The 24381-nt window shown below is 42.6% G+C and overlaps 1 protein-coding gene across 2 annotated transcripts in view; it reads left to right on the top strand.

Annotated features, from left to right (window-relative positions):
• F13A1 (coagulation factor XIII A chain) overlaps window positions 1–24381 on the top strand; it is a 196665-nt gene that overhangs the window by 137872 nt on the left and 34412 nt on the right. For both annotated transcript variants that reach the window (XM_081055341.1, XM_081055342.1), the window contains 2 exons: window positions 14366–14519; window positions 21558–21845. In XM_081055341.1, coding sequence (XP_080911467.1) covers window positions 14366–14519; window positions 21558–21845 — 442 coding nt within the window. The remainder of the gene's footprint in view (window positions 1–14365; window positions 14520–21557; window positions 21846–24381) is intronic.

The raw sequence follows: 24381 nt of genomic DNA, 5'->3' as shown, positions 1-24381 counted from the left end.
GAAGGGTAGAATTGCAGGCAGAGAGGACTACTTGAGCATCCAAATGGTGTGAGGGACACTAAAAGCTATCTACGCAGACTCACAAAAACTGATGCATCAGGAGATGTCAAAAGACGACAGCTGAAGGAGCTCGACATGAGGTACCTACGTCCTGAACAGTGGGCACTTCCTCCTGTCAACGACAGTTTCCACAAGGCAGGCGTGAGATTTGTGCAGCACATACTTGGTGGGATCACCGCGCAAGTGGGGAGGCCAGCTAGAGGCTGTGACATTGCTCCACGCCAGAGAACTGGACACACAGCGATAGCAGGGGAAGGGGGAGGCAGGATTGGAAGTGCACTAAGCATAAATATTGAGACAGCAAAATGGGAAATGGGAAATACACAAAAGGAACAGCATTGCTTCCACCATACCTCCCACTGCAGTTTCTAGAAGCCATGGAAGAAGAGACATGCTGTATTTGGAATTTTATTCCCTCTATTTCAGTTTTAGATGTGAAGATTTATGCAAACCTCCTCAGCTGCCATCTGATAGTTTATGATGCTACTGGAGCCTCTTAATTGGAAATCACTCTAAAATGCACAAAGCCTTATTTTTATTACGCTTTATTGCTGCTAAGAAGGAGAGAAGAAGGAACCTCCTTCCAAGAGTGAATTGCCTAATAGCTGTTAATGCAAACACTTTTTGCTCTTATTAAATATAGATCGGAGTGTTATGTGTGTCATCAGGATTTGCAGATTATAATTACTCTCTCATCCGCTGCAGACTTGTCTGATAGTGTACGATTTGTTGCTCTGGCACGGGCTGAGCTCCAGGCCTGAGTCATTTATAAGAGATGTTCAGGCTCTTGTTGAAAAGTGTGTGAAGAATCTTTTCTCCAGTGTGCCTAAAGTAGGACCCCATGGGGGGCATCTACATGACTCAGCCTTTAGACTGCATCCTCTTTTCCGGTTCCCATCTCCTGGTGCGTAAGCTTTCCTCTCACTATCCATCCCAGGTACACCAGCCGGAACTTGCCTTTTCTTGTCCCTCAGCATGCTGACTTTCTTGGTCATCTCTTACTCATTTCCGGGCCGGGTCAAGCATCATGTTTATTGATTGTGTGTGTGTGTGTGTGTGTGTGTGTGTGTGTGTGTGCCTTCTCAAGGCCTATCTTCTACAGTGAAAGCAGAACCAAAAATAAGAGGGGTATGCACTTATTTATAAATATATTTATTTATAAGAGGGGAAAGCATCTTACCTCTGTCCCTTTTTCTCTCCTCCATTTTGGAAATTTATCCTTAGTATTTCTAGATTTCTTTCAGGGCTTAAAACTTAACTTCTTTTCCCTCCTACCTTCTCATGCCTTCAGTACTGGTATGAGTTTCTCCGTTCTGGAGGCCCATTTTCCTTTTCCCTTCCCAACTCGTAGTATTGTAGAGATTCTAAAGAGGTGACAAGGGAGCGGAACGGTCCTAAATGTCTGAGGTCATCTTCTGAATTCCTACGTTCACTAAGCTCTCAGGAGTTGCTGCTTCTCTTCTATCTTAGCTTCTTCTAATTGGACCTGCCGTCTCTTTACACCATCCCACCCCGAGTTCACACACACACAATGCACACGCACATGCACACAGACACACATAGCTGATTTTCACAGCAGCCGTGACTGACTCCTCAATGGGATAGATAACTAACTACCCCACAGCTCCAGAAGCTTCGCCTTCCCTAGCTCTGGGCCAGCAGCTCTCTGTGTACAAACTGTGCAGCTGCTTCTCTGCAGATTCTTTATTCTCAATTCAAAGTTATATATTTTGCTACCACTTATTAGATGGCAGCACATTTTGGGTCCTCTTCTATTCTGATCTAAAATAATTCATCTATTCATTCAAATAACGTAAAATTTGGAAATCATCTTGTCTTCTCTACTTAACCTCCCTCAAGCATCTTGCCAGAAATATCTTTAAAAGCTGTCAGTCATCAACCACATCTCTGATCTTCATCATGACCCTCTGAGCTTGTACAGCACTGAGCTTTGTGAGGTCGCCTGCTAATTCATCTTCCTCATCTTCTTTTACCCCTTTCCTGTCTATTCTCCACAAATCAGCCAGAATTATCCTTTAAAAATGGAAATAAAAACATGTCACTACCCTGCCTCCAACCATCTAGTGGATTCCCACCACCGTACAATAAAATTGTCACCCCAATAAATTAAAAAAAATTGACTATAAGTCTTTACAAGATTCTGTGTTACCTGGTGTCTGTCTTTCCTGCACCCCCATCCCTGGATTATTTCCCTCCAGCTATATTGACCTTCTTACTCTTCTGGAAGCATGAAACATACTCTCGTTTCAGTCTTTACACACATTGCTCCTTTCGCTAGGAAAGCTCTTCCCCCCACCCTCTGCCCCACGATGCTTGTTCTGTTCCCTCACTGTATCCAGGTGACCTCCTCAAAGAGTCCTTCACTCACCCAGCCCCGCAACCTAGAATATCATGATCGGCTCTGTTGTTTCTATCCTTCCACCCTGCCTTAGTGTTGATTATTTCTCTCCCTCATAGAATACAAACTCCATGAAGGTAGGATCTGCTGGGTCCTCGTTGCTAAAAGCAAGCTCTGGCACATAGTAGTCATGAATAAATACTTGTGGAAGGAAGGAAGGAAGGAAGAAAGGAAGGGAGAGAGGGAGGGAGAGAGGGAGGGAGGGAGGGAGGGAGGGAGGGAGGGAGGGAGGGAGGGAGGGAGGAAGGAAGGAAGGAAAGAAAGAAGGAAGGAAAAGCTGATGCAGAGTCACTGCTAAGAACAGTAACTCAGAGATAGGGGCCAGATGGTACCCCCAAGCACTAGCAGTGCTGGTGGGAGTTGGGGCATACATAGAGCCTGGCAGCATGGCCAGCCCTACAGGTATGGCAGTTGTGCCAGGAAGGCTCATGGACCAGGCAGGCATTCACTGCCTCAGTATGTCCTCAGAGAATCACCGCTTTCTCTGTTCAGCCTATGTGCCATGTAGTCTATGTGGGAAAAAAATAAATGAAGAAACCTCTGTCCTGGGTTCTGAAGAAAGGGACTCCAACCTTAGTGGTGAGGAGTGTAGCTTCTGGCAGCAGTGGACATATGTTTCCATTCCATGGGTACAAGCAGAAATTTACAGAAAAGAGGCTCTTCTAGCCTATTGCCCCAGCCCATCTTTGCTGAGCCCCTGGAGAGGCGGGGGGCAGGGGTGCTGCCTAGGAAGTGCCTGTGTCTAACCAAGAGGCAGGGGTGTGCTGAAAACAGCCCCAGATTTCATGTCAGGTTGTCCAGGCTCTCCATGACCACAGCCCCTTCCAATGTAAGGTAGAACTAGATGACCAGTAAGACTCCTTTCCATTCAAAAGAAATTGGCCTTCAACATAGGGCTTTCACAAGTAGTACTGATCTACCTACCAGTCCTTCAAGGAAAATATTAAACCTAGGCTCAGAGACATTCAGTCACTTGCCCAAAGTCACACAGCCTGGGTCCATTATTTCTTCCAGCATCCCCTGCACTTGTGACTGTCCTAAGGTAGACATACGCATATAATTGCTCTTGGGTGGGGGGTTATCACTGCTGCTTTTTAAACTCCTCAGTGACTCTTACGTGCAACCAGGATGGAGAACCACTACATTGGTGGCTGAAACTGAAAAGAAAACTTGCTGATGTCATGTCGATTGGATAGAATACTTCCCCTTGCCCCCACTCCCAACATACATATGCAAAAGCCATTTCACATGTGTGTTTCTTCTCTCCTCTCTCCACAAGGAACAGTGCTGTTGATTGGCCTGACATTTTTGCCTACATAAGTTTTCTAAGCTGTGCTCAAAGGGAAACAAGGATTTAGTCACTTTCATATTTAGCCTTGTCTCCCTGGAAAACCGTAAACTGTTGTAAGGGCTGTTATTAAGAGGATATTTATCATTATTGTTGTTATAATTTGAAGGTGGAGGAGGGAGCTGTTTGTGCATGCATAGCCTCCCGCAGAGAAAAGGCTGAAATCCTCAGAAAGCTCATTTAAAGGGAGCTTCCAAAATGACAAATATTCCTCAGATGTCTGCTAGGTCATCTCCTGTCCAATCCCGGATTTCACATTTCAGCCTTTCACAGCACATGGCTAGTGCCACCAAGCTCTAGTTACTCTACTGTGGAGCAGGGTCATCATTTATCTCCCCTCAGAAATCTGAGGCCCAAGCAGGGGACCATTTCACCACTGCATGGCAGTGCTCACGGCCCTGCAGGGTGATGTGGGAGAGGCAGTGTGCTGTGAAGTTCGAGGACTGTGCTAGGGCCAGTTCAAGGTGAGGGTCAGGGAACGAGCTATGGGCCAGCCCAGGGTTTGCATTTCTCTACCAGGTCTCAGCCATGTGTCCACAAACTCTTTGATGACCTTCTGAGTGTTTGATGACCTTCTGGCGTCAACTGTAAAATGAGGATAACAATGCATGCCTCACCGGGTTGTTGTGAAATGTACAAGTCATACTCACTAGAGCCTATCTTACTCAATTCTAAAATGTTCCTTTAAAATCGGCAGAATAAGTATAATTTATTTTTAATTTATTGGGGTGGCAATTCTTAGTGAAATTACATAGATTTCAGGTGTACAATTCTGTATTACATCATCTATAAATCCCATTGTGTGTTCACCACCCAGAGTCAGTTCTCCTTCCGTCACCATATATTTGATCCCCCTTCATTTTATAGAAGCAGGAACTGATCAACTGATTATAGAGGTCAGAGAGGATGAGCTAACTTTCTAAAAGTACTCATCCAAGATCAGAACCCAACTGTCTTGCAGCTAATCCACGGTCTCTCAAATACATTCTCCAGAACGTGTGCTGAGACTGGTCCCTGTGCCTGTCACAGGCTTCCTTCTCTCCTTCTTTTTTTCCTTTGATTGTTTTTAGCTTTGTTGGGGGTATGTCATTTTAAATTGCACAGATTTAACACATGTTTAACATGCGCATCTGTGGTACCATCACCACAACCAAGGTACTACACATATCCATCATCTCCAAAAATGTCCTGTGTTCTTTTCTGAGTTTTGTGTTTGTTTGTTTGTCTGTCTATTTTTTTTTTTTTTTGGTAAGCACACTTAACATGCGATCCTTTAGTTCACTGACTTCTATGCATCTTCCAGATTTTAATTTGGCTGTTACTTCCTAGCCCCCACACCCCAACTTGCCCCGCGCCAAGTGCCCCCATGGTATCTTGGACATTTCTCTGCAAGGTCCTTATTGCACTATATATTTCAGGGGTTCTCAAGTCTAGGTGTCCAATAGAATTATCTAAGACCTTTTATAAAACAAAAAGATAATAGATTTAAGGTTCCATCTAAGACCCCCCTTGATCAGACATCTATTTCTTTTTTAAGTTTTCCCAGGTGATTCTGATGGACAGAATATCCCTTAGTAGAGTATAAACCCTATAAGTGACTGAATCTCTTTAGGCCTCCCGCACCTTAAACAATAAGTAATTTATCATTATTATTGTTTTTTGTTGTTTTTTTTTTTCCTTGAAAACCACAATTTATCAAAACTCTTACTGGAAGAAACAGAAAATGTAAACAATCCTATGAATAAATGGCTTCACTGGTAGGTCCTCTCAGACGCTTGGGGAATAAATAATACAAATCTTTTTGAAACTCTTCTAGAAAATAGAAAAACAGAAAACACTTGCTAACTTCTATTCTGAGCTCATTATTATTGTTGACAATTTTTATGAGTGTTTTCTCTATGCCAGGTACTATGATAAGTAATTCATATGTGTTTATTTCCGTTAATTCTGCCAACTGCCCTGAAGAAGGAGCTGTTATTACCCTATTTAAAAGAGGGTGGAACTGAGGCTTCGAGAGGGGCTTGGAAAATATTTAGTAAATCCATCAGTGACCACTTTCAGCTAGAGCACCTGACATAGCAGTGCATTTCATGTTTCCCACCTGCTTCCATGCTAATAAATGGAACCCTCAAGAAAGCGGTTGTAAAGAATATAATAAAGGACTCTGGGGAATCAGCCTTTAGGCACAGATTTAGACATTGTCTCTCAGAAGTAGAGTGACAACGCAAAATCTTGGAATAGCTTGGGGGTTGGCCAGCATGGCCCCAAAACACTGTTTCCAAGTCCCACAAATAGCATGGTTTAGTTGCTGATTCACCAGAAAATTGCCTGAATTTCTCCTAGGTAGCCTAATATTATTTCCCAATTAAAATGCTTTGGCTGCCAGCAACAATTAAAATGACTTAAACAGTAGGAGTTTGTTTAATTTCACTCATATAAGAAATCCTGAAGGATAAAAGATTAGTCTGTCTTACAAATTACAATAAAGCCTTTGATTATGTGGGTGACAAAAAGCTATGGGTTGCTCTGAAAGCAGTGGGTGTGCCTCTGCATTGGGTTGCCAGGATGCATAATCTGACTGGAAGCCATTGTAAGGATAGAGTATGGAGAGGCATAATGGTTTCCTACAGGCAAAGTTATCACACAAGGGTGCAGTTTATCTCCCTATTGTTTAATCTGTACATAGAACATATCATATGAAAACCTGGCCTAGACTCAGAGGAAACAGGAGTGAAAATTGGTAGAAGACACATCAATGACTTCAGATGTGCAGATGACACCATACTACTGGCAGAAAGGAGCAATGATTTGAAATAACTTCTGCTTAAAGTGAAAGAAGAAAGTGCTAAAGCAGGACTGCATTTGAACATGAAGAAGACAAAAATCATAACTATAGAGGAAACACACAACTTTAACATAAACAATGAAGACATTAAAATTGTTAAATATTTTCTTATCTAGATTCAGTCATCAACTCAAATAGAGACTGAAGCCAAGAAATAAAGAGAAGGCTGAGATTTGAAGGGCAGCAATGGAAGAATTAGGAAAAATCACCAAGGGCAAAGATGTGTGATTAGAGACCAAGGCGAACATCGTCCACACTCTTGTATTCCCAAGTTCTATTAACACATGCAAAAGTTTGACAGTGAAGGAGGCTGATGGGGAAACGGGGATTTGTTTGAAATATGGTATTAGACGAGAGCTCTACAGCGATCCTGGGCCACCAGAAAGATGAACAAGTGAGTCCCAGAGCAAATTAAGCCTGAAACATCACTGGAAGCAAAAATCACAAAACAAACTGTCCTTTATCATGAGAAGACAGGGTTGTTTTAAAAAGATGATAACAGGAGTCCGGATCAAAACGGCGGCGTGAGGTGAGCCTCTGTAAAGATCCCCTGGAATTTACAACTAATCGAAAAACAATAACTCCACAAAGGACTCCCTGCACAGCAGACAGGCAAGACGAAGAGGCCCACTACTGAATTTACCTAAAAGGGGGAGAATCGCATGAGCGAGGGAGGAGTGAAGGGAGAAGTGCCGGGACGGAGCCGCGCTCGCACCTGACGCAGACCTAGCTCAGTGATCGGAGCCCGCTGCATCCCGGAACTACCGCAGCTGCAAGAGAGGGAAGTACTCGGACTGCTAGGGCTCCGCTTACGGCCCACAGGGCTGAGGGGGCAGCATATAACACGGCTGAACCCAAAGTTCACAGCAGAGACCTCGGAGCAAAGACTGAGGGAAGAAGGCTGAAAACGGTGGTTTAAGCCCTCACTGCCGAGCAGAGAACGGAAGCCTTAGGCACTGAGCCCCTCCCTACCCTCCCAGAGCTCGCCCCGCTCCCACCTGCCTGATGCAGAAGCAGAACAGTAGCAATGTTAGATAAAAAGAACAGAGTATTTGCTGTTCTGAGAACTGTGGACCGCAGAAACAGAGTGGCAGCCAAACTAGTTCCGGCAAAGGGGTGGGAGCTGTGGAAGCAGAACCGGATGCGGTGGTGGTCGCTGCCATTGCTCTGGGCCACCTCTCACAACTCACCCCGCCCCTGGCCCCACCTATCTGGGCGGATCCCTGCAGAAGTAAACAGAACTGCTGAAACATACAGTTCTGAATCTGGTGTAGAAAGAGCTTTGGAACTTCAAAAGCTCTCTGCATCCTCACAGGGACTTGGCACCCTATAACACAGGCAAACTGTTAACAGAGGAGAGGCCCATCTCCCTGGGAATCCCCCCATTGTTTGAGAAGCTAGAATAGTGCAGAGAAAACATACCACTACTGTGTCAGAGAGGAAAAAAATGACTGCAGTTGGAGAGAAAATAAAACAGTCTACCAAAAAGTACTGGAAAACAAAAGAAACTTGTTGCAGAAGCCACTCCTGTAGATGTCTAGGAAGAGAAATAATAAATCAGTGATTGCAATGAATAACCAAGGCAACAAGACAGCTCAGAAAGAAAGTGAAAATTCTCCAGAAAAGGAACTTAAAGATATGGAAATATGTGACTTAAATGACAGAGAATTCAAGATGGCAGTTCTGAAAAAACTCAACAAGATGCAAGAAAACACAGAAAGGCAATTCAATGAACTCAGAAACACAATCAAAAAACAACATGAGCATTTTACGAAAGAGATTGAAATTTAAAAAAAGAACCAAATGGAATTTCTGGAGATTAAGAACTCAATAGAAGAAATTATGAATGAAATAACCACTTAGGTAGTAGAGTTGACCAGATAGAGGAAAGAATCAGTGACATCGAAGATAGAAACCTGGAAATTACACAGAGGGAAGAAGAAAGAGACTTGAGACCTAAAAGAAATGAAAGAACTCTACAAGAACTTTCTGACTCTATAGAAAGAGCAATATAAGAATAATGAGCATACCACAAGGAGAAGAAAGACATAAGGAAACAGAGAGTATATTCAAACAAATTATTGATGAGAACTTCCCAAACTTGTGGACAGGACTGGATCCTCGAATCCAAGAAACAAATAGAACACCTAATTACCTCAATCCCAACAGGCCCTCTCCAAGGCACATTGTATTGAAGTTGTCTAAAATCAACGACAAAGAAAGAATCTTCAAGGCAGCCAGGGAACAGAAGACGGTAACATACAAAGGAAAACCCATTAGATTATTATCAGATTTTTCAGCAGAAACTCTACAAGTCAGGAGGGAGTGGAACCAAATATTCAAACTACTGAGAGAGAGAAATTATGAGCCAAGAATAATATATCCAGCAAAGATATACTTTAGATATGAAGGAGGAATAAAGACCTTTCCAGACATACAGAAGCTGAGGGAATTTTCTAATACACAACCTGCACTACAAGAAATACTAAAGGAGGCTATTCAACCACCATCAACAGGGACAATTTGTGGCAACATAAAAAGGGGGACAGCAAAGGCCTGAACCGGAATATGGGAATGGAGAAAGTAAGCGTGCTGAAGAAAATGGAATACTCTAAATATCAAATGTTCTTTTACATAAACTTAAGGGTAAACACTCAAAACAAATACGGAATTGAAATATATACAGAAATAAAAGAAGAAACAGAGGGAAACATCATAGAATACCACAACACAGAAATAATAGACAACAACAAAAAGGCAGAGAAACAATGGAGACACAGCCTTACCAGGAAACTACAGAAAATCCTCACGTATCAATAATCACCCTACATGTTAATGGACTGAACTCCCCTAATAAAAAGGCACAGAGTAGCAAATTGGATCAAAAAACTAAACCAACCATATGCTATCTCCAAGAGACACATCTCAGCTACAAAAACAAGCATAGACTCAAAGTGAAAGGGTGGAAATTGACACTCCAAGCAAAAGATACCCAGAGAAAATAAGGTGTAGCCATAATGACATCAGATGAAACAGACTTCAGGGTGAAAAACATAACAAGAGACAAAGATGGACATTTCATAATGGTAAAGGGAACTATACAACAAGAAGACGTAACAGTCATCAATATTTATGCCCCCAATCAGGGAGCACCGAAATATACCAAAGAACTAAAGGGAGAAATTGACCAAAACACAATTATACTAGGGGACTTAAATACATCATTGACAGCTATGGATAGATCATCCAAACAGAAGATAAATAACAAAATCGCAGCCCTATTGACACATTAGATGAAATGGACATAATTGACATATATAGAGCACTTCATCCTAAAACATCAGACTATACATTCTTTTCTAGTGTACCTGGAACATTCTCAAGGATAGACCATATATTGGGACATAAAATCACCTCAGCAAATTTAAGAAGATTGAAATCATACCAAGCATATTCTCTGATCACAATGCTTTGAAATTGGATATCAACTGCAAAAAGAAAGCAGGAAAAAACACGAATACATGGAGATTAAACAACATACTTTCAAAGAATGACTGGGTCAAAGAAGAAATTAGAGGAGAGATCAAAACATACATAGAAACGAATGACAATGAAAATACATCCTACCAAAATTTTTGGGATGCAGCGAAATCAGTTTTAAGAGGGAAATTTATATCATTACAGGCCTATCTCAAATAAATAACCTCATGTTACAAGAAAAATCCCAAATAAATAACCTCATGTTATACCTTAAAGAACTAGAAAAAGAAGAACAAGTGAAACCCAAGGTCAGCAGAAAAAAGGAAATAACAAAAATCAGAGCAGAACTAAATGAAATAGAGAACAAAAAGACAATAGGAAAAAATAATGTGACAAAGAGCTTGTTCTTTGAAAAGATTAACAAAATTGACAAACCCTTGGTTAGACTCACTAAGATAAGAAGAGAGAAGACACTAATTAACAAAATCAGAAATGAAAAAGGGGAAGTTATCACGGACACCACAGAAATACAAAGGATCATGCAAGAATATTATGAAGGACTATATGCCACCAAATTCAATAACCTAGAAGAAATGGACAAGTTCTTAGAAACATATAGCCTTCCAAGGCTGAATCATGAAGAACTGGAATGTCTAAACAGACCGATTACCAGTAACGAAATTGAATCAGGCATCCAAAACCTTCCCGAAAGCAAAAGTCCTGGACCAGATGGCTTCACTAGTGAATTCTACCAAACCTTCAAAGAGGATCTAATACCAATCTTGCTCAAACTCATTCAAAAAAATTGAAGAAGAGACACTACTCCCTAACTCATTTTATGAGGCCAACATTACCCTGATACCAAAACCTGGTAAGGACAACACAAAAAAAGAAAACTACAGACCAATATCTCTGATGAATACACATGAAAAATCCTAAACAAAATTCTAGCAAATCGAATACAACAATGCATTAAAAAGATTATTCACCACGACCTAGTGGGGTTCATCCCCAGGGCACAAGGATGGTTCAACATCTGCAAATCCATCAATGTGGTACATACATAAACAAAATAAAGGACAAAAATCATGTGATTATATCAATTGATGCAGAAAAGCATTTGACAAGATACAACATCCATTTAAGATTAAAACACTTAATAAAATAGGTATAGAAGGAAAATATCTTAACACGATAAAGCCCATATATGACAAGCCCTCAGCTAATCTCCTAATTAATGGTGAAAAACTGAAGCCCTTTGCTCTACGTTCAGGAACACGACTCGGCTGTCCCCTATCACCTCTGCTTTTCAACATAGTGTTGAAAGTCCTTGCCAGAGCAATCAGGCAAGAGAAAGAAATAAAAGGCATTCAAATTGGGAATGAAGAAGTTAAACCATCACTCTTTGCAGATGACATGATGCTATATATAGAAAACCCTAAAGACTCCACCAAAAAGCTATTAGAAACAATCAACATACAGTAAAGTTGCTGGCTGCAAAATCAATGTACAAAAGTCCATTGCATTCCTATATACTAACAATGAAATCTCAGAAAAAGAAATACAAAAAAACAATTCCTTTTGCAATTGCAGCATAAAGAATAACATACCTAGGAATAAACTTAATCAAGGATGTGAAGGACCTATATGCTGAAAACTATAAGATATTTTTGAAGGAAATTGAAGACACAAAGAAATGGAAAGACATTCCATGCTCATGGATTGGAAGAACCAACATAGTTAAAATGACCATATTACCCAGAGCAATATACAGATTTAATGCAATCCCCATCAAAATCCCAATGGCATTTTTTAAACAAATAGAACAAAAATCATCAGATTTGTTTGGAACCACAAAAGACCCTGAATAGCCAAAGCAATCTTAAAAAAAAAAGAACAATACTGGAGGTATCACCCTGCCTGACTTTAGCTTGTACTACAGGGCTACAATAATCAAAACAGCATGGTATTGGCAGAAAAACAGACACATAGACCAATGGAATAGAATCCAGAAATAAAACCACATAAATATGGACAGATAGTTTTTGACAAAGAAGCTAAAAACACAATGGAGGAAAGACAGCCTCTTTAATAAATGGTGCTGGGAGAATTGGATAGCCATGTGCAAAAGAATGAAACTGGACTGCTATCTGTCACCATGTACCAAAATTAATTCAAAATGGATCAAAGACTTAAGCATAAGACCTGACACAATAAACTGCGTTGAAGAAAACATAGATTTTAAACTTATGGACCTTGGGTTCAAAGAGCATTTTATGAATTTGACTCCAAAGGCAATGGAAGTAACAGCTAAAATAAACGAATGGGACTATATGAAACTTAAAAGCTTCTGCACAGCAAAATAAACCATTGACAAAATAAAGAGGCAATCAACTGAATGGGAGAAGATTTTTGCAAACAGTGCCTCCAATAAGGGGCTAATATCCAAAATATACAAGGAACTCATGAAACTCAACAACAAAAAAACAAAGAACCCAATTGAAAAATGGGCAGAGGACCTGAAGAGACATTTCTCCAAAGAGGACATACAAATGGCAAATGAACATATGAAAAAATGCTCAACATCACTAATCATCAGAGAAATGCAAATAAAACCGACAATGAGATATCACCTCACCCCAGTCAGAATGGCTATCATCAACAAGACAAATAGTAACAAGTGTTGGAGAGGCTGTGAAGAAAAAGGAACCCTTATACACTGTTGGTGGGAATGCAGACTGGTGCAGCCGTTATGGAAGTCAGTGTGGAGGTTCCTCAAAAAATTACAAAAGAATATGACCCAGCAATCCCTCTCTTGGGTATCTACAGAAAAAATCTGAAAACATTTATCCATAAAGACACGTGTGCTCCAATGTTCATTGCAGCTTTGTTTACAGTGGCCAATACATGGAAACAACCAAAATGTCCTTGGATAGATGAATGGATAAAGAAGTTGTGGTATATATACACAATGGAATACTATTCGGCAGTAAGAAAAGATTATATAGGAACATTTGTGACAACATGGATGGATCTTGAGAGTATAATGCTAAGTGAAATAAGTCAGACAGAAAAAGCAGAGAACCATATGATTTCACTGATATGTGGTATATAAACCAAAAACAACAAAAGAACAAGACAAACAAATGAGGAACAAAAACTCATAGACACAGACAATAATTTAATGGTTACCAGAGGGTAAGGGGGGTGTAGGGGGTTGGAGATGAGGGTTAGGGGGATCAAATATATGGTGATGGAAGGAGAACTGACTCTGGGTGGTGAACACAGAGTGGGATTTATAGATGATGGAATATAGAATTGTACACCTGAAATCTATGTAATTTTACTAACAAATGTCACCCCAATAAATTAAAAAAAAAAAGATGATAACACTGAGGAAAAACAGAAGGCAGCAGGAAGAGAGGAAGACCAGATATGAGACGGACTGACTCCGTAAAGGAAACCACAGGCCTGAGTCTGCAGGAGCCGAGCAGGGCTGTGAGCACAGGACGTCACTCATTCACAGGGTCAGCGGGAGTCAGAGCTAACTAAACAACACATGACATGCACAAGAAGTCCTGAAGTAGGTAGTCCAAGGTTGGCTTAGCCATTTCACAGCATCGTCAGGCCCTCCATTACTTCTTATCTTTCTACTCTGCCGTCTTTGTAATGTTGGCAGTGTTACTCTTCACTGTCCCAGGATGGATAATGCAGCTCCAAGCATCACTTCACTTCACAGGAAAACATTCAAAAGCAGGAAGGGAAGGCCAAACTCTCCCATGTACTTCTCTCCTTTTTAAAAGAAAAAAGTCTTTCTCAGAAGCCACCCAGCAAACGTTCTCTTCTTCCTAGAAGTAGGTCACATATCCACTGCTAGCTTCAAAGAAGTCTGGGAAAGCAAGTAACAGACATAGTGCTTTCTCCTTTCTCTTAGGAGGTAGAATTTATCAGCAAGAAAAAGGGGAGAAAAAAATGATTGATGCTTAGACAACTGATAGTCCAGACCCAAATATTCTTAACTTAAAATACCTGATAATTATTCTAGACTAGACCCCCCTTCTAAATAGCTTTAAAATGAGTTAGGCTCTATGAGCCCAGTGTTGTTGAAGAAGCTGGTCAACTCTGGGGCTCTTAGATGACTTCCCCATTAAGAGTTAGAGATTTTGGGACAAAAACATTTGATATGGCTAATGCTCTGTTTTCTTGTTTTTAGGTCAACAGTGATCTTGTTTACATTACAGCTAAGAAAGATGGCACTCAGGTAGTGGAAGCTGTTGATACCACCCACGTTGGGAAATTAATTGTGACCAAAGAAGTTGGAGGAGATGGAATGAAGGATATTACTGATACCTATAAATTTCAAGAAGGTAATTCACTATAATTGAATGAATATTTCTTTGTCCATTTAGTACTTACCTGCTATCACTATGAGATGAGTCCAGATAATGCACTGGCATTTGAAACATTTGGTAGTCAGAGCAGAAGTATGAACTCTTATGAGTGAAAGACACATCACACCTACAATTTTTCATTATCTGAATTCCCCTTCTCATGGCTTGTGAAAATGATTTGATTTTAAGTTATATATATATTTTAACAGCATATAGAATATATGAAAGAGCAAAAATATGAAAGAACATAATTTTAAATAATTCTATTGGAAAATATTGTATAACTAATGTAATTTTAGTTCAATAATAGAAACTTAAATAATTATACACAACTGTTTAGTATTTTGCATACTGTTCTTGCAGACATTGTTCCATTGAATTATCATGGACATGCTTTGAGGTAGATAATACGTTACTAATAGGACAGTGCAATCTCACTAATTCAGGCCAATTAAGTTGAAGGCCGATTTCAATTATAAAATAATGATAAGGTGGTTTTGTTAACTTTTATTGTGTAGAATGTTTCAGATGGCACTGTTGAGCTCAATTTCCTCTCAATCAGCACTGATTTCCTACTCTGTGCCTGGGATTGTCTTTGGTGCCGGAGATCCTTATAAGTGAGCAGAACTCAATTTCTGTTACGGGCCAAGTGAGAGGGCCATTATGCAGAGGCGCCTATGATATCAAAGAAGAGGGACTCAGTCCAACCAGGAGATTCAGAGAAAGCAAAGCTGCGTAAGAGAAATCACAGGCCAGGTGGGGTTTCCAGGCAGTGGGAACGCGACTAAAGGCATGGAGGTGTGACGCAGCTGCTGTGCTTAGGGTCCTGCAAGCGTGACTAAAGCATCTAGCTCAGAGTGCCCAGTGGCTGAAGACAAAGCTGCCCAAGGTCAGTAGTGGGCAGGAGGTGGAGAATTTTAGGTGTCTTAATGGGGAACATGGAGTATATTTTACAGATGATTCACCAACAGAGTTCTTAGGACTGGCATTCATTTTAGTGAATGGAGAAAAATGATGAGTAATTAGCATATACCTAAATATTCATCCATACGCCTGAAGGGCTAAGGAGTGGACGATTTGTTTTAAATATTTTAGACTCTCTCTGCTCTTATTTACAAAAGCAATTTGCACTATAAAGAGAAAGTTTGCTGACTTGAGAGAGAACTCTTGTGCATAATATTAGAAATTCAGAATTTTTGACATCTGAACTAGTGAATATTTGCTGTGTTTCTGAAATGACTCATTCTTCTTTTCTGTTGGTTCTGATCCATTGCACAACATAGATTTAAAAAAATGTGGTTTTTTTCTTTTTCCTAAAAAGAGGCGGAGAAATAATAAATTTAAAGACATAACAATAGAAACAATCCCCCCCAAAAAAGATTGTGTGCTAAAAAAAGAAAAATGAATAAACACGATAAAATAAAACAAACAAGCAATGCCCTCTTACTGTAGAGTTACAGGCAAAAAGACATGAAAAGAAAAAAGCTATTCCATTTAAAAAGTAAGAGAAACTAGCTGCAACATTCACTCATTTATTCATCATTTATTCAACAACTTGCTAGTAACCATCCCCCATATTCTCAATGCTGTGTAGAAATGGAGGCAAGCACAGCCTGCCTTCCCATCTAGCTGGGGAGACAGGCAGAAAGCAAGCCCTCACCAAGCTGTGTGCTGGGTGGCGTGAGCCGGGAGGGAGGGGGACGACGGACACTACAGGGCACAGAGAAGGGACTCCCACGCCAGCCTCACGGACCCTGGAGGACCTTGGTGATGGGCTCACTGAGATGGAAAGATAAATAGGAATTAGCTAGATGAAATTCTCCAGGAAAAGGCAGCAGGACAGGGATTGTGGATAAACTCTGCTAATGTAGAAGAAGGCCTGACCAGACAAGAGAACAAGAGGGAGCCGTCCAAAGGATCAGCTGTCTAGTCTAAACCACACAGCCGAATCCATTAGTTATCAGCCACGAGTCCAAATCAGGGTCAGATGTCAAAAGAGGAAGGACCCCAGGGCAGTCTATGAAAGAAAAGTCAGGGGCTTGGCCAGGGGCAGATACCAGATTAAAGCAAATAAAATGTTCCAACTATGAATGAGGAAAACATTTGCGATCCAGGCCTTCAGAACTTGGGGAGAAGGCAAGGCTCAGGGGAGTGGACAGTGTGGGGGTCTGGTCTAAACAGAAGCACCCCTAACTTTGCATAGATAATTATAAGAGACACTCCATCCTGCTTCTGGGCTGGAGTTTGATCCCAGGTAGATGGATAATTAGCCACTTAATCAAGGATAGCATATGCATTTCAAATTCTAACTTTGGGAATGACTGAATGGAGTGCTGTTTAGAGAAGTGTGCTGAAAGAACATTCAAATCCAGTGGGGAAGCGTGAGTGACTGTTGCTGTCTGCCATGGGCATCTAGGAGGGGGCTGCCAGCTGCCGTGGCCACCACCCTGATTCTCATTATTGAACCTCTCATATAATTTCTCTATCCAAAAATTCTGAGTGTGGCTGCTAAAATGTGGCCATGAGGAAAAACATAGAAATTATTACCAGATTTAGGAATTTACTATTTTAATTAACTAAATTGCGGATAGATCATTTTTCGTTTTGATGATCTAAAGCTTAAGGTTAATTTTATACCTTTTATACTATACAATTTTGAAAACAAGAATTCTTAAAACTTCTCCTGGGGCAATGTATCTTCTTTATGATGGTGTCTGGATCCCATTTTCTCTTTGCTCCATCAGTGATTCCCTCTGACTCGTATTTTCAATCTCTCCTTCTCTATTAGCTCCTTCCCACTACCATTTAAGCAGGCTCAAGTGTCACAGATGTTAAAAAAAAAAAAAAAATTGCGAAACCCTTTTCCAACAATACATCCCCCACCAGACATGTCAGTACTTTCTTCCTCCTTGCCTTCACAGCCAGGCATCTTGGGAGAGCTGCCTGCACCTGGCATCTTGTCACGTTCCTGTTCCTTTCATTCCTCACCTACTATACCTTGAGTTCTGCTACGAGCATATCCTTGAAGATCTTCTCAAGGTTGCCAAGACCACCAGACTGCCATGTGGAATGAACATTTTGCAGACCTCAGCTCGCCTGACCCTCCTACAACTTTTCATGCTATGGCTCATTCTCAACTCTTGAAATTCTGTTTTCTTTGTTTCTATTAATATAATACAAATGTCTCCTGGTTCCATCCCAACCTACTTGCTTCTTTTTTTTTTTTTTATCTCCTTCTGTACCTCTGAGCTCCCCTTTCCTCACCCCCTCTGAATGTTCCTTCATTCTAGGCTCCCATCCTTGGGCTTCATTCCCACCCTCTTTATGTTCTTTCTCCACAGCTGGTGTTATGTTCACATATATGCTAATCACTCCCAAGTCAGTGTCTCAAGTTTAGACTACAGTTTTCAGCTCCACATTCACCTAAATGTCCCGCAGAAACCTGAAACTGAACCTTCCCAAATGCCACCTCTCCCACTCCCTCCCCCACCCCAGATCTATTTCCCCTACACCCCCACTTCAATGAAGAGAACCACGATCCACCCAAATTTAGCAATCTGAGAATCAAACAGCACATCCTCTAAATGTCTCCTCTGAAATAGCTTAAATTCATCCCTTCCCTTTATCTCTATGGCCTCTCTCTGAGAATTAAATTATATCCTGTGCAGAAAGCCCTTAGCATAGTGCCTGCTATGTACGAAGAAAGTGTCTGAAAAACTTAGTTACTGCTACTAGCAATTCTATTATTACTTCCATACCACTACTATTAGCTATGATTGTTTTTCTCCTGGATACCTGCTATAGCTTCCCAATTCCACCCTTCCCCCTCTTCCTCTTTCCCTCATTCTAAACCCTGCATCTCTGCCCAAGTGACGTATTTAAAATAAAATCTGAGCCCATTACTGCACTGCTTAAAAGCCCTCACCCTGTTCAGTCATCTCGAGGGCATTGCAATGGGAGCTCACGAAGCCTCTGCGATTTGCCCTTTTGCCCCCTGGCTGCCCATCCTGACCTCACCCACAGCCACCGTAAGCAGCAGCCAGGTGAGTTGTTGACAGTTTCCCCAACAAGCCAGCCTCCCACTTGCCTGCCTTTGCTCTCACTCTGGAGGGAAATCCCTCCAAGAAGACTTCCCTGATCCCAGGTGGTGTTGAGTCTCTCCCAGGTGCCCTGCTCCACCCGCACACGTCTGCCCCCGCGTGTGTGATGGACACACGTAGGGTGATCCCTCTTCACTCGTCCCCCTAGACCCCTGAGAGAAGGGCTGTGCTTCTCATCTGAGCCTAGCACAGCGTCCGGACATTATAGAGTATCAGCTAGCATGACATGATCAAATAAATGGTCATTCACATGGCACTGTCACAGGTGAGCTTAACGAAACATCAAATGTCCTAAACTGGACTAGTTAGTGAAGATGACACCTTTGTCTCTGGGAGAAAGCAAAGGGCTTTACCAAACCTCGCTCCTTCAGAGCCTCTGTGGCTGGCTGAGGTTTAGGTCCTGGGGACATGAAGCTTTCATTTTAGCAGAAGAAATAATGTCACATGGTGACAAGTACTGGGAAAAGGCAAGGAAACCAAGTAATATGTTAGTGAGAGATGAAAGGGCTGGGGTTGGGGACACATTATACAAGGTAATGGAAGGGAAGACACTCTGAGAAGTGACATTTAAGCTAAGACCCAAACAAGAGAAGAAGCTTTGTCAAACATAAAAGGCCACTCTCATTGCATCCAATGAACAGAAAGTTGTTTTTGACCTTGCTCCTGGAGGCCACAGAGGAATCTCAGAGAATGCAATCTGGCTTTAGATCATTCTCTCACAGCACTAAATTCATGGCCTGAATTATGTAAGGCGTCAGAGTACAAAACACCATTGCAGAGGGATGGGAATTCTGCCAAGCGCTGGGGAAAGCCTGCAGGTCTTGCTGCTTTTCTGGGCCTGTGCTTCCTGTAACAACCCCGGCCCGCCTCTGCAGGGTACTCCCTGCTCACAGAAGCAGGCTCATCCTGGAAGGAAGCAAGAGGTACCCCATCTACGATACAATATGCCATAAAATCTCTCGTGGCCCTGTCCCTTCTGTCTTCCCAGCCAGCTCAGCCTCTCTCCCCCAAGGAGACACCTCTTTGACCATGTTCCTGCTGCTGTGTCCACCCCCTGCATTTTGCCTAAATGCATATTTGGTACCCATCCGAAGCGATAACCCTAAATGCCCTTGTTCTCACAGAGCTATTTGCCAGATGCTTTCTGCTAAAATATTTCACTGCACTTTCCTTGTCATAGCACCTCCTTGCTTTTATTACTGTCTCTCTCCTATTGACCTATAGACATGTGCTCTAACGAATGCTTGTCCTAGACAAATTGCTCCTGGCACATTCTGGCAGTCCTGACAATCAGAGAAACTGTTAACACACACACACACACACACACACACACACACACACACACATTTTCGATTGTTTGCAACACCTGTTGGCATTGTCTCTGTCTTTGCAAAATATTAGTAGCTGCCGATTCTTATACGTGTATTACCTCTAATCCACCTATCAACCCTGTCAGCTTCCTTGTTTTACAAACAAGGAAATGATCATAATAATGGTGCCTGCCTTGTCGAGTTGTTCTGAGGATTAAATGAGATAACATACAGTGCACAGTTACCACAACACTCATTGCATAGGTAGCTGTCAAGGATAGTTCTTAGTAATTGACCTCTTCATCTCCGTTGCATTTTATTATACAGGAAGTAAAGTAGAAGACAATATCTTAAAATTCAGAGAATTACAAAAGTCAGCATTTTTGGTTTTTTGCTAGCCATTGCCATGACTAGTTTTACAAGCCCCAAGATGTGCCCCTCTATTTTGCAAAAGGCACAAGAGATACCTGAAGGTATTATAGTGGCAAGGAAGGTAGCGCTGATCCTGTCACTCCTCCTCAGGCCCTGTCTCTCAGGGACAAGCATGTATCCAGTGCTGTGTGAGGAATGTCAGCTCAGCTGATTTGACAGTTGGGAACAGCAAGCTCCGAGGCCTATCTTGTACCTGAACTTCTCACTTCCTCACCTGCACAAAGCTATATTTTTCTTTTTCCAAACTCACCCCTTCTTCTTACCTTCTCCTTACCTCCTCTTCTCCCTACCTTCTTCTCCTCACCACCACTTTGGAAATCCTACATGGGACGTTTTCCTAAAAACGGCACACAGTCTCAGTCAGACTGCAACACCAGAGGCCAACAGGTGTCCCTCAAAAAAAAAAAATGCATTCAGTGTCAGATGAGTTTGGAAAATCTGGTGTTCAACAAGTCTCCCCACTGTAGGTTGCAACCTGAGACCCTTTCATAGGCTATTGAATGTTGTGAACTTCCAGGAGGCACTAGAGAACCCAGTGCTCCCCCAGGGAACTTGGCCTTCGAGCCCTTTGCAGGGAAGGCTTGTTAACTGTCTGCTCCATCTGAGCGTGGGGGCAGTGTGCTGTGCAGGGGGCAGCGATCTGGCAGGCCAAATGGAAAGACAGGTGAGGAACACAGGTCTTGTTGGAGAGATCCATGAATAGGAGAAGATTCATGTTGCATAATGCGGAATGGCCAGACGCAACTATCACCAATATCTTTGCTTAGAGATCGCCAAATTCTAGTTACGTGGCTAGGACTTGGGGAGGGAAGCAAATCCATACCACAGTTTGCGAAGAGTTAGATTTTGCTGATTCTACCTTCTGAACCCTGAAACAATAGAACTGGAGAAAGAACCTTTAGAGCTAGCCCTTAGCAGCCCCCTTTCAGACGGGCCCCGGGAAACACCGCCTACCTCAGCCACTGGGCAGGTCATGACTGTCTGGGAATTTGGCTAGGCAGACATGGTAACATGGGAATAATTTTGACATGTCACCTATCTCAAAGGAAGTTGTGAGGCAATCCAACAGGTATGGCACACCGTGCCCAGAGTGCAGTGTGCCTATTAGTGCGACTTCCTCTTTGATGGGTTGCATTGCTTTTTCCCTGTCATCATCTCTGTGTCTTTCTTAGGTCAGAAAGAAGAGAGGTTGGCCCTGGAAACCGCCCTGATGTACGGAGTTAAAAAGCCCCTTAACACAGATGGTGCCGCCAAATCGAGGTCTGAAGTGGACATGAACTTTGAAGTGGAAAACGCCGTGCTGGGAACAGACTTCACACTCACCATTACCTTCCAGAATAACAGCCCCAATACTTACACCATCTCAGCCTATCTCACGGGCAGCATCACCTTCTACACTGGGGTCTCCAAGGAGGAATTCAAGAATGAGACATTCGACATGACGCTGGAGCCTTTGTCCTGTAAGCTGATGGCGGGGGTTGGGGGGGTGTGGGGGGTTGCTGTTTCCTCCAGGACTTGTGATCTGCTTCTCCACCTGGCTCATGCAGACATCCCCTAATAACTTTCCGTCAAAGTTAAAGTTCTGCCCCAGAGCTCAGGAGCGTGAAGCACATGGGAGAACCAGCTTCCAGGGAGGCCCCACTTTTCCTCTTCATGTCTCATGCAGAGAAGTGAACATTGAAATTTGCATGAATCGTGAAAATTAAATATAACTTAACTGCTTGCTACTCAAAGTGTGGCGCCGGCCCAGGAGCAGCTGCGTCCCTGGGGAGCTGATTAGAAATGCAGACTCTCAGGCCCCACCCAGACCTGTGGAGTCAGGATCTGCACTTTAACAAGATCCCAGGAGCATTGGCGTGCACAGAAAAGTTTGTGAAAAGCACATCTCAGAAAACAAGCCCCCTGGTGGTTAACTCTCTCCCCAAGTTAGGAAAGGCTTCTGGGGGGCTGTCCCCGAAGGAATGGTGGGTTTTGCTTTACCATTTAGAAGGCAGGGAGATCTAAATTCTGCATAAAGGCCATTTCTGAAAAATGATCTGTCTGGTGTATGAGGAAAGAGCTACCCTTGGGAGGGAGACTGGGGGCTCAGGCTGTGCTCTCTGGAGCCTCTGCGAGGCTTTGCTCCCCTGCCATCTCTCAGGGGGCCTCCTTCTCATCCTCCTCCCTTCCAGCCTCTCTCTACACCTGCCCCTCCAAAGCATCTCTGCACTATAGAAATTCAGGATATTTTCAGCAGGATTGTGATTGATGTGCTGCAGCTTGCTCTGGGATGACAGTTTTGACTAATCTCAGTCCCCGGGGTCCTCGTATTTAGTGGGCACAACAGTTGGTCACACAGCTGGCAAAATGAGTCAACAGCAAGAAACTGGTCTCCAGGCAGAGCAGGTTGGGAAAGGACCTGAACACTTCAGGGCATCAGGTTTCCATTGACCTGCCATGTGGCATTGCACAAGAAAAAGTATTAGGTTGGTGCAATAGTAATTGCGGTTTAACAGGTTAAAAATAATTGCAACAACCACAATTACTTTTGCAGCCACCTAATTAAAAGGCATGTGAATCATGAGTTTTAGGAGAGGGAAGCAAGGCTAACCCACTCCCCTGAGATGACCAAATCACGTCTCCATAGTGTTCAGACCTGCTGGGTTTGCCCTCTGCACCAAGCCACAGTAACTACCCTGTGGGGCTTCACAAAGATATTCCTAGAAATATGGGACTCTAGTCCTTAAAATCCTAATTCCAAGAAACCTCCCCAAACTTGAAGGAAGCAAACCTCCCTAGCTTGCGTAATGTGGCTTTAACAATTAGGAAACTAAGCATCGTGGTTATTTTCTTTGGAAACTGGAATATCTAGCACTTTTCCTATCCCTCAGGGTAGGAAAGAGAAATCTTATAGAAAAGAGCAGTTGGTATAAAGGACTCAGGAGCCAAATGGTCATTGCAATTGTTTAGCGCAGGAAGATGTAGTGGATTTTGGAGCCTGAGCCTTGGATTAGACAAATCTGCATTTGAGATGTGACTACGACACACTAGCTGTGTGTCCCCAGGCAGGCTACTGAAGTCACCGGAGCCCACTCTCCTCCTCCGTACCTGGGAACAATACCACCCACATCATAGAGTTGTTGATTCACTCCCCAAACTTTTACTTTGTGCTTAAAGTCTGGGTGCTGTGTGGTGCTGAAGACATAGCAATAAACACAACAGCATTGCCTGCCCTCATGGAGTTTATGGTCTCCTGTGATGGCAGAGGGCCTCGACAATAAACAGTCAAACAAGTGAATATACAGTGTGGTTATGCATGTAATAGGAAAATACAAAACAGGATAAGGGGACGCTGGTGGAGGTAAGGTCCTCAGGGAAAACCTCTCTAATAGGGTGATGTTAAGAGAAACCTGACAGATGGGTAGGGGTGAGCTTTCCAGCCAGAAGAAACCGTAAGTGCAAAGGCCCTGAGGCCAGAGCATGTCTGGGTGTTCAATGAGCAGCAAGGAGACCAGACTTGGGAGCAAAGGTGGCAAAGGGAGAGTGGTGGACGCACCCCATGAAGAGTTGCAGGCCCTGGTAAGGACTTTGGCTTTGATTCTGAGTGAGCTGAGGAGCCATTAGAAGGTTCCGAGCAAAAGTGTGGCATGAGCTAACTTAGGTTTTGAAGGATCCCTCTGGCTGCTGTGTGGAGAACAGACTCTAGGGGAATGAGGGCTGAACCTTAGATAGGATGCTATTGCAATAGTTCAGTGAAAAATGGTAGGGTAGTGAGAGAAATATATAGTCAGAGGCAGGTCTGTTCTGAAGATAGAGCCTGCCAGATTGGTTGACAGGTCAGATGTGTGGTGTGAGAGGAAGTTGTGGGGGAGACTAAATGAGATAAATATATGTGAGGTGCTTCACACACGGCAGGCTCTCATGTTAAGTTCCAACATGTTTACATTTCGGGAATCTGAGCCTGGAAAGACGAGTTGATGTGTTCAAGGTAACACACAATATTAGAGTCCAAGCAGA

This window comes from Rhinolophus hipposideros, assembly GCF_964194185.1.
Source record: "Rhinolophus hipposideros genome assembly, chromosome: 8".
NCBI classification, from domain to species: domain Eukaryota; kingdom Metazoa; phylum Chordata; class Mammalia; order Chiroptera; family Rhinolophidae; genus Rhinolophus; species Rhinolophus hipposideros.
The sequence above is the reverse complement of the archived record's forward strand: the minus strand, read 5'-3'. Positions and strand labels throughout refer to the sequence as shown.